The sequence below is a fragment of the Lycium ferocissimum genome, chromosome 4 (assembly GCF_029784015.1).
Source record: "Lycium ferocissimum isolate CSIRO_LF1 chromosome 4, AGI_CSIRO_Lferr_CH_V1, whole genome shotgun sequence".
In the NCBI taxonomy this organism is placed as follows: Eukaryota; Viridiplantae; Streptophyta; class Magnoliopsida; order Solanales; family Solanaceae; genus Lycium; species Lycium ferocissimum.
Genome location: NC_081345.1, coordinates 29,112,174 through 29,125,139, shown reverse-complemented (window position 1 = coordinate 29,125,139; position 12,966 = coordinate 29,112,174). Strand labels below are relative to the sequence as shown.

General features: G+C 35.8%; 1 protein-coding gene across 1 annotated transcript; it reads left to right on the top strand.

Annotated features, from left to right (window-relative positions):
- The first annotated feature begins 1,588 nt into the window (after positions 1-1,588).
- LOC132052158 (metal tolerance protein C4-like) lies at positions 1,589-11,141 on the top strand. Its single transcript, XM_059443536.1, has 13 exons — positions 1,589-2,163; positions 2,586-2,640; positions 4,769-4,901; positions 4,999-5,054; positions 5,395-5,509; positions 5,602-5,659; positions 5,772-5,890; positions 5,967-6,086; positions 8,269-8,370; positions 8,446-8,518; positions 8,597-8,664; positions 10,255-10,315; positions 10,390-11,141. The coding sequence occupies exons 1-13, from the start codon at positions 1,872-1,874 to the stop codon at positions 10,500-10,502; spliced, it is 1,365 nt and encodes a 454-aa protein (XP_059299519.1). The 5' UTR covers positions 1,589-1,871; the 3' UTR covers positions 10,503-11,141.
- Positions 11,142-12,966: the final 1,825 nt, after the last annotated feature.

Genomic DNA, 12,966 nt, shown 5'->3' with positions numbered 1-12,966 from the left:
GTCATAGGTACCCAAGTTTGTGTTTGTTGGTAAATGGATTATTCCTTGATCCATCAGCAACTTCCCGGCATAAGGGAGTTGCTTGTGATATCTTACCAGAATTGCTTTTTCAATAATCAGGACTTGAGATACAATGATATTTTGGACATCAATTTTAATGTGCTGTCGGCGTTTTCCCAGGTTAACATATGGTGTGCAAGACAATAAGATGCAGAGCTTTTTCTCGGGAGACTCTTAAATATCTCTATCTTCTTTTCTCACCCTCTTCAGTCATTCCCCTGGATGAGTGGGTTTAACACAGAAGCTCACCCCATAAAAATTGTGAGCCGGAATGATCAGAGCAGTGGGTTCTGGAGCTGGAAGGTCAGTTGGACAGCAAAAATCATATAGGCGGGTGCGGACCAGGAGAGAAGGTCGATTTGGTAATAAGTAGGTTCTCCCAGGTCCTCAATAGATTAGTTATTGATTCAGTATTATGGGATTCAAGTGCTATATTGGCGGCACTTGTTCAACCAGTCACGTGATTTATCATTAATATCATGCTAGCGTTGGTACCTTGATAGAAGCATGTTCCATGTCGGAGAAGTTACGAGTATGTAGCAGTAGCATAGCCATTTTTGGGGATTGACGAGTTTTGTATATCATACCTTTTATTTTCTTCTTAAAATGCAGTAGGTAAATTCATTTTCAATTTTCGAAGACAGTGGACAGCCTTTTGACCACATGGCCATGGTTGAAGGCTGCGAGCCTGTCCGGGTAATTGTATCCATTGGATTGGCTTAATATTTGAGGTCCTAGAGCTTGTTTATCTGTCTTCACATACCTTTTACATATATAGGACTTGTTTACACCAATTAGTAATTAAAAATTAAAGTAGACGTATTTTTCACTTAATTATGATTATTAAGTGTTAAATGTGTATATGAAAGATACTTGATTTGATATAATCATTAGGTTGTGGTAAATTTTTACCTTTTATGTGACTCCGTCTTCACATTCTCCTACGGTGTTGCGTTAAGTTTCTTTAAGATAGTCTGTATGGAAGTAAAGCAAAAAGGTTGTTAAAGGAAAAATAGAAGTTTCTTTAAGATAAGTCGTATCGATGAACTTCAAAGGTTGTTAAAGGAAAAATAGAACCAAATTTAAAGGAGACGACAAGTCCGAGCGACGACAAGTCCGAGTCATAGTTTTTGTTCTCAAACTTGACCTCCTTCGTATAATCCTCTCGTTGTCATTGAAATCATAATTTGGCTGAAAAGCATCAGGGTTTTAGTGACATTTTAGAAAAAGACCGTAGAACACTGTTTCTTTCATAGTAATCCTTTTGGTCTCAAATTTATATACGCGCAATTTATAAAGAAAGGTTAAAAATATATGATTTAAAAACAGCTTTAAATATTTATATAATAAGTACTTTATTAAAGGTAAAATAAAATTTTCAAGTTAAACTATTTTTAATATTAAATGGTAGAATAATTCTTGTTAAATTAATTAAAATGAAAAGTGTGCCACATAAATAATAGAGTAATTATTTACAAAAGAAGCCAATTTTTTTTCTTTTTCTAACCAAATTCTCACATAACAGTGTCTCGAGTCCATTGAGTTCGAGGGCCAACAGCCCAAACACATAAATTAGTTCACAAAATTCGGACTGAGCCGACGCTTTTAGAGAAGAGAATATGCTCCTTTACCTATGGAGAATCTGTTGATGGTACTTTCCGATTCTCAACTCTGCAACTCCATTGCAATGAGTTTTAGAGCTCACATTCACTTTAGAACCTCAAAACCCTAAAGCCTACTGAACTGCCAACCAACTACTTTTCTGGATTGTATTTATATATATATAATCCTTGTTTGTTTTCACGCATTAAATGCCTACTCCTCGCGTTCTCTCTGCTCTTCGCTGCTATCGTCATCGTTATCAAGGCTCTTATTCCCTTTCTGCTGCACTCGAGAAATTTGATTTTGATGCTTTTCATTCTTGTTCATCCAAACACGAAGAGGAAACTGAACCTCATTTCAATACTTATCATAAACTTCAACGAAATCCCTGCTCTTCACCGTCTTCATTCGCATTGCGCAGTATATTCTCTGTTAACTCTTCACGAAATGTAGTCTCGTCTTCAATTTCCAGAAATAGTAGTCACCTGTTCCTCAGCCGGGGTGAGGCTTTTTTTTTTTTTTTTTTTAATCATGACTCTGATACCGATACACTCTAATAGAGTTCACTATATGTAGTATAGCATTATGTTTTATAATGCCAATTCCTGAGCAATATATTAGTCCTATACTCAAATCGAGTTGATTATGTGTAGTGTTAGCATTGTGTTTTATAATACAAATTCCGGAGCAAAATATTTGTCCTATGTTCAAATCGAGTTGATTATGTGCAGTGTTAGCATTGTGTTTTATAATACAAATTCCGGAGCAAAATATTTGTCCTATGCTCAAATCGAGTTCACTATGTGTAGTGTTAGCATTTTGTTTTATAATACAAATTCCGGAGCAAAATATTAGTCCTATATTTAAATTGAGTTGACTATGTGTAGTATTAGCATTATGTTTTACCAAAATGCTGTTTGCAGGTTTGCTTACCAGAGCGAAGAAGATAAAGACGATAGAGGTGGTGGATGATCATGGGTAATGTGTGTTGTTCTCCTCATATATGATGCTTCTTTTGTTTTATGTTGAGGCTTAATTGCGTAGATAGCCTTACTGTTTCTTACAATCTGAAAATTTAAACTTGTTTGTGCTGTTAGGCGCACAATTCATCCCTCATATATGTCTGGTGAGTTGTTTCTGATCCTTTTCCAGTTCTGCTAGTCTTTCATTAGACCAACCCGGGGGCTGTTGGCCCGGGGGGGGGGGGGGTCTAGAGCATATCGGGTATCGGGTTCAGCCCAGTAGTTTTGATCCAAACCCTGTATTTGTTTAAGAAATTCATTGAATATGTACAAATTATTAATTTAGAACCCAAGAACTTAAAAGAACTAAAATCCCAAACTCATAAGCTTCAAATCCTGGCTCCTTCCCCAGGTTCAACCAATGATGATGGTTCTTTTGCACTTTTTGCATACATATCTTAAAAGGACTTATGTATATGTAACTTGAGACCCTAGAGGGGGGTGATAATTTGAAACTACATTTGCCACCAATACCACCCTTTTTCCTTCTTCTTTCTTGTTCGTCTTTCTATTTCTATTTCTCTTCCCAAAGGGCAACGGGAAAGGTAAGTTTCTAACTTTATCCCTATTAACTCAGAATGTGGTCTTTTTAGCTCGGTTTTGAAGTTCAATAGATAAAAGAAGAATTGTCGCTAGGTTGGAGTACTACATGCATGACTAAACATGAACATGTAGAAACATTAAAAGAAAAATAACCAGGGAAACATTAAGGATATCTTGTATAATAGCTAAGTTTTCTAAAATTTATTTGAAAAAGTTTTTAACTTTACCCGTTGAAGACCTCAAGTGTGACAAGAATGAGTTCTCTTTGGCCAAATTTCGGGCTCATGTGGCCAATAGGACAATAAATGATACAAGCATGTAAACTTACGTCCCCAAGGGGATAGTCTAAACATCATCATTTTAGAAGAAATGTTGATATGTACAATTAGACGAAGATGAGTTATCAGTGTCACATTACATTAACAGAACATTTGGTTACATTGTATATTTTGGCATGCATAAGATAAGATTTATGCAATTGATTCTCCTAAAGAATGATTACTTTGGGATTTTGGGTGTACCCACTATGATAGTATGTTCCACTAGAACTCAATTATCTTGTTGCAAGTAATTTAATCCAGTGTTTGAAAAGGCGGGGGCGTAAGGTGATGCGTTTTACGTATGCCTCGGCGAGGCGTAAGCCCCATGGGTATTTAATTTTTAGTATTTAATAAAATAATATAATTACAATAAATATTTTTAAGTAGGTAAAATTGCATAAAAAAATTGAAGAAAACTATAAACAAGTGAAAAATATATATAGATGTGCTCCATCCCCACAAAAAACTAATCAAAACAATCTATTATACGCTACTTACAAGCACAAGTGACTGTTTGTTACTTATTTTGGGATGGTAGAACAAAAGATAAAGAATTGGGAAAGAACATATATTAGGGCATTTAGCAATAAAAAGGTCTTGACTTTTATATTTAATGGTTCAGTTCCTTTTTAAAACATTTGAGTAAGTACAAGTTGACTTTTGAGAATTTGGGCATTATATTAAGGACTTATTTAACAAATTTCGTTTTAATTTGAAAAAAAATTCTGGGCTTACGCCCCAACACACAAAACTCGCCTCACACGCCCAGGCGTACGCCCGAATTGTTGGGCGTACGCCTTTTGAGACTTTTGCCCCCCACCATCGCCTTGGGACGTTTTTGGTGCGCCCCGCCCCAGGGCTCGCCCCGAAAATGCCTTTTAAAACACTGATTTAACCATCATTCAAAGGTGTTGGTGAGGTATGTGATAGTTCCAGAATCAATCAGATGGCATTCAATAACATTACATGGATTTATCCATCTTTGCTTATTGTGGACTCCATTTGGTCGGACATAAAAGTGTTTCACATTGTATGGTGGAAAATGACTTCAGTCTCAAAGTTATAAGTAGTTTCTCTAGACTAAAATGTTTACATCAAAACCTTCTCCTGTACAATTGTGGCAGCCTACTGTTGATTAATAAGGCAAAATAATTTTCTTAGCTAAACTATGAATCTCTGTACTGTGTCACCATTTAATTTCTTCTTTTTGTATTTCTATAGCCAGAGAGCAGTCACAACAGCTTTATGGTGCAATTTTCTTGTCTTTTCCCTGAAGTTTGGGGTCTGGTTTGTCAGTTCCAGCCATGTTATGCTGGCTGAAGTTGTGCATTCAGTTGCAGATTTTGCAAATCAGGTACTGCACGTTTTTTAAACTAACATGGCCTGGCATGAGCGAAGTTCCATGTTTAATATTTCATTAACCAAACAACTCTTGATTGCTCCCTTTGTAGGCACTTCTTGCTTATGGTTTAAGTAGCTCCAGACGTGCACCAGATGCTATCCACCCGTAAGTCCTAATACCTAGACATTCCAGGCATCATTCCCTTTTCTTATATTTCTATTGTTTTTTAATAGAGCACGCCTAAAATCTTTAGACATAGCAGTATTTGCTTCAATTGCAAAATGAAACTTTTTACCATTGATTTGGTGAATCTGCAGCTGTATCATACCAGATGTTTGTTTTTCAAATATACATGCCTGACCAGAGCTTTAACAACAATAAATCAAACACATTACGATCAAAAGATCTTAATTGCTTTCGTGGAAAAGTTGGTCTTTATCTGGTGACGTGTTTCTGAGGCTTAGAGCCTGATGAACTTGTTCAATTTCTTATTTTATCATTGCAGATATGGCTATTCCAAGGAAAGATTTGTTTGGTCTTTGATATCTGCTGTTGGTATCTTTTGTCTTGGTTCTGGTGCTACTATAGTTAATGGAGTTCAAAATTTGTGGACTTCTCAGGTACTTTAATTGAAATACAGTGATCCATCATTGTTGAATACTGTGCTTTCACATCAACGAGAACTGTATTTCTTCTTATGTATTTGTTTCAGCAACCAGAAAACATTGGATATGTAGCACTGGTGATTGGTGGCTCATTCATTATAGAGAGTATGTATTCTTCTCTAATAAATACAAGTAGCTAGAATGTTCATTCCTTTTATGGTTTTTACCCCGTATCTCATTCTCTACATGTTCTTTCCGGACCTTGGATTTCTTTTAGGTATTTCTCTCATTGTGGCTATACAAGCTGTCAGAAAAGGAGCTGCCGCGGAAGGAATGACAGTGAGAGATTATATTTGGCGAGGTCATGATCCTACAGCTGTGGCTGTCATGACGGAGGTGACTGACATGATTTCTTGAGCTCCTGCTCATATTCTCTTTGTCAGTGATGTGTAATGTGATGTTCAATTTGTAGGATGGTGCTGCAGTTACAGGCCTAGCCATTGCTGCTGCATCACTGGTTGCTGTAAATGCCACTGGAAATCCAATTTATGATCCCATTGGTTCCATTATAGTAGGCAACCTTCTAGGAATGGTATGTGACGATAAACCTTAAACTTGTGCTGAAATTCAGGCATTGTAATCTATATGTATTTTTCAGTGTGTCTCAGCATAATTCAAAAATTTGAGTTCAAAATTGATCTTTTAATTGAAGCTAGGGATTGTAAATGTATAGTCTGTCTGCATTGGCACAAAGTTGAGAATTTGGTGATAACCTGCAGATTGTAGTAAGCGCTCGTAGTTTGATCCTTCCTATTAGTTGTTTTATCATTTATGTACAATATGAGGTTGACACTGAGTGTTCATAGTGTTGTCACGACAAACTTAATAAATTGTAGGGAAAAGGGTCAAAAATACCCCTCTACTTTAAAAAAAGGGCTAAAAATATCCTCCGAACTTATTTTGGGTCAAAAATACCACTCCCGTCCTTAAAGTTTTCAAATATACCCGTCTTGACGGAAATTATCCCCCAAAATAACCCAAAATCATTTTTTAAACCCGCTCCATCATTTAAGAAAGGATTTCGGGTTATTTTGGGGGATAATTTCCGTCAAGACAGGGGTATATTTGAAAACTTTAAGGATGAGAGGGGTATTTTTGACCCAAAATAAGTTCGGAGGGTATTTTTAGCCCTTTTTTCCAAAGTAGAGGAGTATTTTTGACCTTTTTCCCTAAATTGTATGTTACCTTACATTAAGTACGAATTATCAAAAAATATACCTGTATATGGTTTTTTATGACCCTGTGCATATATGTTAAATTAGGAATGTGGCTGCATTTTAAGATGTCACAAAAGTGATCACCAACGTTTTGAGTCCATTATAAGAGAGTGAATATTGGCCTCTTAGATCCATGAGATGAGTATTATAAAAATGCAAATGTGAAGATAGATGTGCTATTATACAAGATTAGAAATGATTACATCTGTCAGGAGGTGAAACTGGCATGTTTTGAGAGAAAAAAATGAGAGAAGGTTGCATGAGATGGTTCCATAATGTCCTATGTTGACCTCCCGATGCACCCATGCACCCGTCCATAGGTGTAACACCATTAATTGAAGGTATTAGAAAATGACAACGTAGACCTAAAATTGATCCCCGAAAAAAGGACTAGTTAAACCTCAAATCACATGGAGGGAATGTGTAAAAAGCCTACAATTTTTCAGAATCCATGTGGACGTGGTAAAGAACATAATACAATTGAAACAAAGTATCCATGTAGGAGAAACCAACCAGTTAGGATTAAAATTTAGTTGTTGGTACACGTAGGTGGGATGTGATGGTGTTTAACCGGAATCCTTTAGCTTGGTTAGATATTGTATGACCACCCAGGGATAAGTTTGATATTAGTGCATCTCCGGTCTTAGAGAAACTCACTTTGTCCTAAAAGACAAAATATTGAGCCCCCGTTTGGCCATAAGAATTATTCACTTTATTCCGGAATTTTTTTTCACTTTTTTCCGGAATCAGCGTTTGGCCATGAGAATTCCGAATACAACTTGAAGTTGTATTCCGGAATACCAAAAACTCAAAAAACTTGTTTTTCAAAAAAATTTCACTTTTTTCACTTTTTTACAACTACATTTCACCAAAAACTACAATTTCAAAAACTATGGCCAAACACAACTCCAACTCCAAAATTCCAAAAAAAAAAGTGATTTTTTTTTTTTATATCTATGGACAAACGGGGCCTGAGTATTAGAATGAGTTTCATTGCATTTGAAAAAAGAAGAATGAAATGGATTTAAAATGCAGCAGGATAGATAGAAATTTTATTACCGAATCAACAAAAAAATGCAGCGGGATAGATATTGATGATCCATATGGCCAATTCTAGCTAGATAGGGATTGAGGGGTGGTTGTGTTCTTAGCTCTCTTATCTTAATTTTAAAGTTAAGACTGGCGTCGAAGTAACTTGGGTTACTGTGAAGTAGTGTATAGGAGATGTTGATTGAGAAAAGTGAAATTTGAAAACTCATCTCATGGAATGCTTTCCAGTGTTAGTGATGCACTTTATTGATCTTGTTGTGATTGATGCAGAGACTGATGATGACGACTAAACTTGGTTGTCAGTAATAAGTGTCCGATGCCTTTACATTTTCCACCACCTTTTTTTGGAGCGGGAGAGGATAGGGAGCATATTCTTTGCCTGTCATCTCAAACTTAATTTTTGTAAAAGGGGAGGATAATAATGTAATGATGCAATTTGAAATGCAGGTTGCTATATTTCTGATCCAGAGAAATCGTCATGCTTTGATTGGTAGAGCAATTGATGACAAAGACATGGACAGGGTTCTGCAGTTCCTGAGAAATGATCCAGTATGTTGTTTGTGAATCGCTCTTCTCTGCTAACCTCTTTGCCTAACTAAACCATCCAAACTGTACTTGTTACAGGTTGTTGATTCCATTTATGATTGCAAAAGTGAGGTGATTGGACCTGGTTTCTTTAGGTTTAAGGCTGAGATAGGTGATGGGATCTGGTTCTTCATTTCTATTCTTTAGTTTCATTCAGGTACCTCTTCTAATATGTTGTTTTATATGGCAGACTTCAATGGCGTAGTGCTGGTTCAAAATTACCTAGAGAGAGCTGGACGTGAAGAGTGGGCTAAACAGGTTATTAGTTTTCCATGCACACTTCTTAATTATTCCACCACACCATTATTGGGGTTAGGAAGAGAAAATGCATCCCGTTTTTGCATTTTAATAGCTGATAGCATCAATGGGTTGATAGACTCCTTTACCTTTTATAAAATAGAAGGCATTTAACACTTCTTTACCATGCGCATCTGCGGACATGTATTCGGTGCTATGTTGGTGTTTCTCAAGATGACTCCTATTTGGGAGGATGTAATAAAAGATCAACATAAATTCTTAGAATATAATAATATATAGGATAAAGCCAAATTGAAAATAATGAGAGAGGATGTAATAAAAGATCAACATAAACTCTTAGAATATTATTATATATAGGATAAAGCCAAATTGAAAAACAAATGAGGGTACCAGGTGGATCTGATGTGTGTTGTTAAAGATGGTGAGTCATTATATTAATCTATGAAATACAAGCATGTTCACTTTTTTGTATACGCATATACATTAATCTCTCCTTCATGTTTGTGTAAAATTCTTTTGGTTGGCCTGGTTGATTTGACTTGCACAGGTTGTTGGTAATTGTAGAACAATTTGAAGTTTTCGAGGCGTTGGTGTAGTGAAAAATAAAATGAGGATTAAAATTTTAACCATTAGATGAGTTTTAAATTTTGAAACTTGCCGAGTTGTTGGATGTTATTATCTAAACTATATGTTGAATTTTTTGGGACATCCTAATATAAAAAGATCGAAATTATTTTGGTAAAAGAAATGGATGAAAAGTGCTTATTTGTGTGTATCTGCATCATGTCTTTGTTTGTGCTTCATAGTTCAAGCAATGGTCTCCTGTACCCTCGGCTGATCATCTTTCCTTTTAGTTTTTTTAACTTACATTTGATCAACATCTTCAAGATTCTTTAAAGCCTACTCTCCTATAGGGCGAGTTGTATCCTTTTTTGTAGTCATGTTATTACCAGATAAAAGAGTGCATCGTTTCCTAAATACATGATTTTGGCTCAAATACCTACTTCATTCTGGATGTGTGGTATCTGCTGCAACTCTGCTAAGCTAACCTAGCATGTAACTGATATTACGGATGAATTTTCTTCCATCCATAACAAACTTCTTGTTTTAAGTCATCTGTTTGCATCCAAGAAAGTCTGAACTATTTCATTACACATGTGCAGCATAGAGTTACCATCAAGATCTTTAAACACATACATATATAACAAATAGAGTTCCAACCATATGCTCTACCAGTCTACAGGTTTAGCAATTAATTTTGCTGAGGATCTGACTTTTGCATCTGTCCTTGACATGGAAACCTGTTTGCTTCATTGATGTAGGACAATTTGTTTCTGCAAGTTTCTTGACCTTACTTTTTTTGCTTATTGTTGAAGTGATCATTTCTTGCTAATACATTCTTGAAGTTCAGTTAGCTCATCTCTATTTGATTTTGCTGGACATTGATGACATGTTTCTTGAATTCATAACTTCAGCTTGAAATTTGAAGACCATAAAAAATATTTCACTTTCTTCTTGACCCTTGGGGTCATGCAGTCTACAAGCATTATTGATGTATAATAGCGAGTTATTTTCTCTTTTCATATTTAGTTTCGGGAGGCTTCAGAGCAGAAGGATGATGCAGAACTATTGAAACTGATGTCATGCTATGGTATGCCTAATTTTGAAGGTATGAATACGAACTGCACTTGTTACTTGCTATGAAACCTTTTTGTTGCTTGCCAGGTGAGGAAGTTGTCACAGCACTAGGGAGTGAAGTTGATCGGCTAGAAAAGGAAATCCAGGAAATAGTTCCAGGCATTAGGCATGTGGACATTGAGGCCCATAACCCAATTTGATCGTCCCCACGAGTATATAACTTAATACTGAGCTATGCAGAATTCTTTGGCAAATTATAACAAAATGGGATACACGATTGATGAATTATGGGAACTATCATTTAATTGGATGCTCTCAACGAAGCTTCTCTACACTGACAGCTGCGTAAAACTTGTTTGAAAAAATTGTCATTTCAGCGTAGGGGATAATGATCCTCTGCTCGTCTTTTTTCTTGTGAGTGTACAAAAGCAGTTTCTAATTATTTCCGACGATGATTGTGCAAGTGGAAAGCAACTCAAATGATATATGAAAGGCACCTCAGAGAGATTTGATACCAATTAAGCAGCTTAAAGAATGGTTCCTGTCTCAAGCAATATAATGTAATATATGAACATTAGAGTCACTAGACAAGTGATAATTAAAAAAGGAAAACTAGAGCCTTCCAGTGTGGATGGTTAAGATTGTCCATTGATAAGAGTGCAACGTGTGATGTGTGGGTTAGATGCATGTCACGGGTTTGAACCTTGCTGTAGACAAACATTTTGTATTTAAGTGGGGAAGGGTAAAGTACAGGCTCATTATTCACTTGTTGCGAACTGTGGTACACTGCTACTTTGGGATTTCTGGATTGTCAAATTTCTTTTTGATGGTTCAGATCTTCACGGTTTCCACGATTTCCTCAAACATAGTGATCAGTTTATTCCTTCTGCAAACTGCCTACTGGTGCCAATATTTATCGTCAAAGGAGGTAGATATTCATCCAATTTTTTGCTACAGTTCTTTAGCGAACCAATGATTACGTTCATTTTCCAGCAAATAACTTTTTGGCACGTTGCATTTTAATCTTCCGTAATTGCCTCCGTGGCACTCCATTACTTGTCCTTCAAATTGGGATTTTAATTTCACAATTTGAATCTTAACACACCTCGACTAATATATGATGGTGTGTGTTCTACACCTTTTTTGTTTTTTGTTTAAAAATCGTGCCACGTGGCACTCCACGTGGATAAATAATTCCACCGTGGCAGAACTAATTGTTAGGTTAAAAGTTAATTCCACGTGGATAATCTGCCCACATTTACAAAAGACATTCTTCCTCATTTTGACAAGAAAATATGACCAATGAAGAAGAGGAAGGGAAACAAAATGAAGGAGAAAATTTGATTAGCTTTTATAGAATAAGAAAATGAACAAGAAATAAATGAGAAAATCTGCACAGGAGAAGAAGAAATGAAAGAAAAATGGTTGAGAAATGATGAAGAAGAAGGGGGAGAGTTTAGGGTTGTAAAGAATTAATTGAAAAATCAAAAATAATATGAGTCAGCTCATATATAGTTGTTACATATGCCAAATGGACGAAATTTTTTGAGAAAATTAGGCTTCACGCGCATTTTGGTGTTTGAGGTCAAACATTAAGTCTAATTAGCTTTCAGGTGTGTTTTGTTAATTATATGGTGATAGTTTAGATAGGAAAGTTTTACTTCTGATAGTTCAGGTACAAAACATAAAAAAAATTGATAGTTGAGGTGTGTTTTTAACTCTTATCTCTTTATTTATTTAAAATTCAAAGAATCATTGCATCATGCTTTTCTTTTCGGGAAAAGGGTCAAATATACCCCTCTACTTTAGTTTAATAGTTAAATACACCCTCCATTAGTTAAAGTAGATAAATATATCTTTTCCGTTAGTCCAAGTAGATAAATATACCCCTTCCGTTAAGAAAGTACACAAATATACCCCGGTCGCCTGAGAATCCCCAATTCCACCATTAATTATCCGATTTAACTTTAAAAAAACAATTCCTGACCCGTTCCGATCCGCAAATTAAATTCTTTCCACCCAAATATACCCACCACCACTACAACCGACCCAACACAACCACCACCACTACCACCAGTAAATTTTTCATAACCATCCTTAACCATGTCCTTGGACATCACTGAACAAAACAAAAAAGATTATTCGATCTCAGTAAATACATTAAATCCTTAATACAGTATTGAATATCATATGCAAAATACTAGAGAAAGCATGATTGTCATCAGTCAATATTTCACACTTTACAAAATAATTATGTATCCAACAGAGAGCTTTGGCTTGGAGCAAACTGAGATAAATTTCTTCAAGTATCGCTGTATCACATATCCAGGTAGCTAGCAACATTAAAATCAATAAAAATGAAAGCTTTAGGCTCAAAAAGGCTAAAAAATCCCTGCCACAAGCCTCCTTTCTAAACAACAGTCCTCCAATCTAAAATTTAAAACTAAAAATTAACAATCTCTTGAAGTTTTAGGCACAAAACAATTGGGGTTGTGGTTAAGGATGGTTATGAAGAATTTGCTGGTTGTAATGGTGGAAGTGGTGGTGGTGGTTGTGTTGGGTCAGTTGTAGTGGTGGTGGGTATATTTGGGTGAAAGAATTTAATTTGCGGGTTGGGCATGGGTTTTTTTAAGTTAAATTGGGTAATTAATGGTGGAATTGGGG

What these genes read in the sequence shown, in the direction of transcription:
- LOC132052158 (XM_059443536.1), top strand. Translation starts at nt 1,872, where the DNA reads ATGCCTACTCCTCGCGTTCTCTCTGCTCTTCGCTGCTATCGTCATCGT. An exon ending in TCACCTGTTCCTCAGCCGGG is followed by an intron (nt 2,164 to 2,585) that starts GTGAGGCTTTTT and finishes TGCTGTTTGCAG; the next exon opens with GTTTGCTTACCAGAGCGAAG. An exon ending in GCACCAGATGCTATCCACCC is followed by an intron (nt 5,055 to 5,394) that starts GTAAGTCCTAAT and finishes TTATCATTGCAG; the next exon opens with ATATGGCTATTCCAAGGAAA.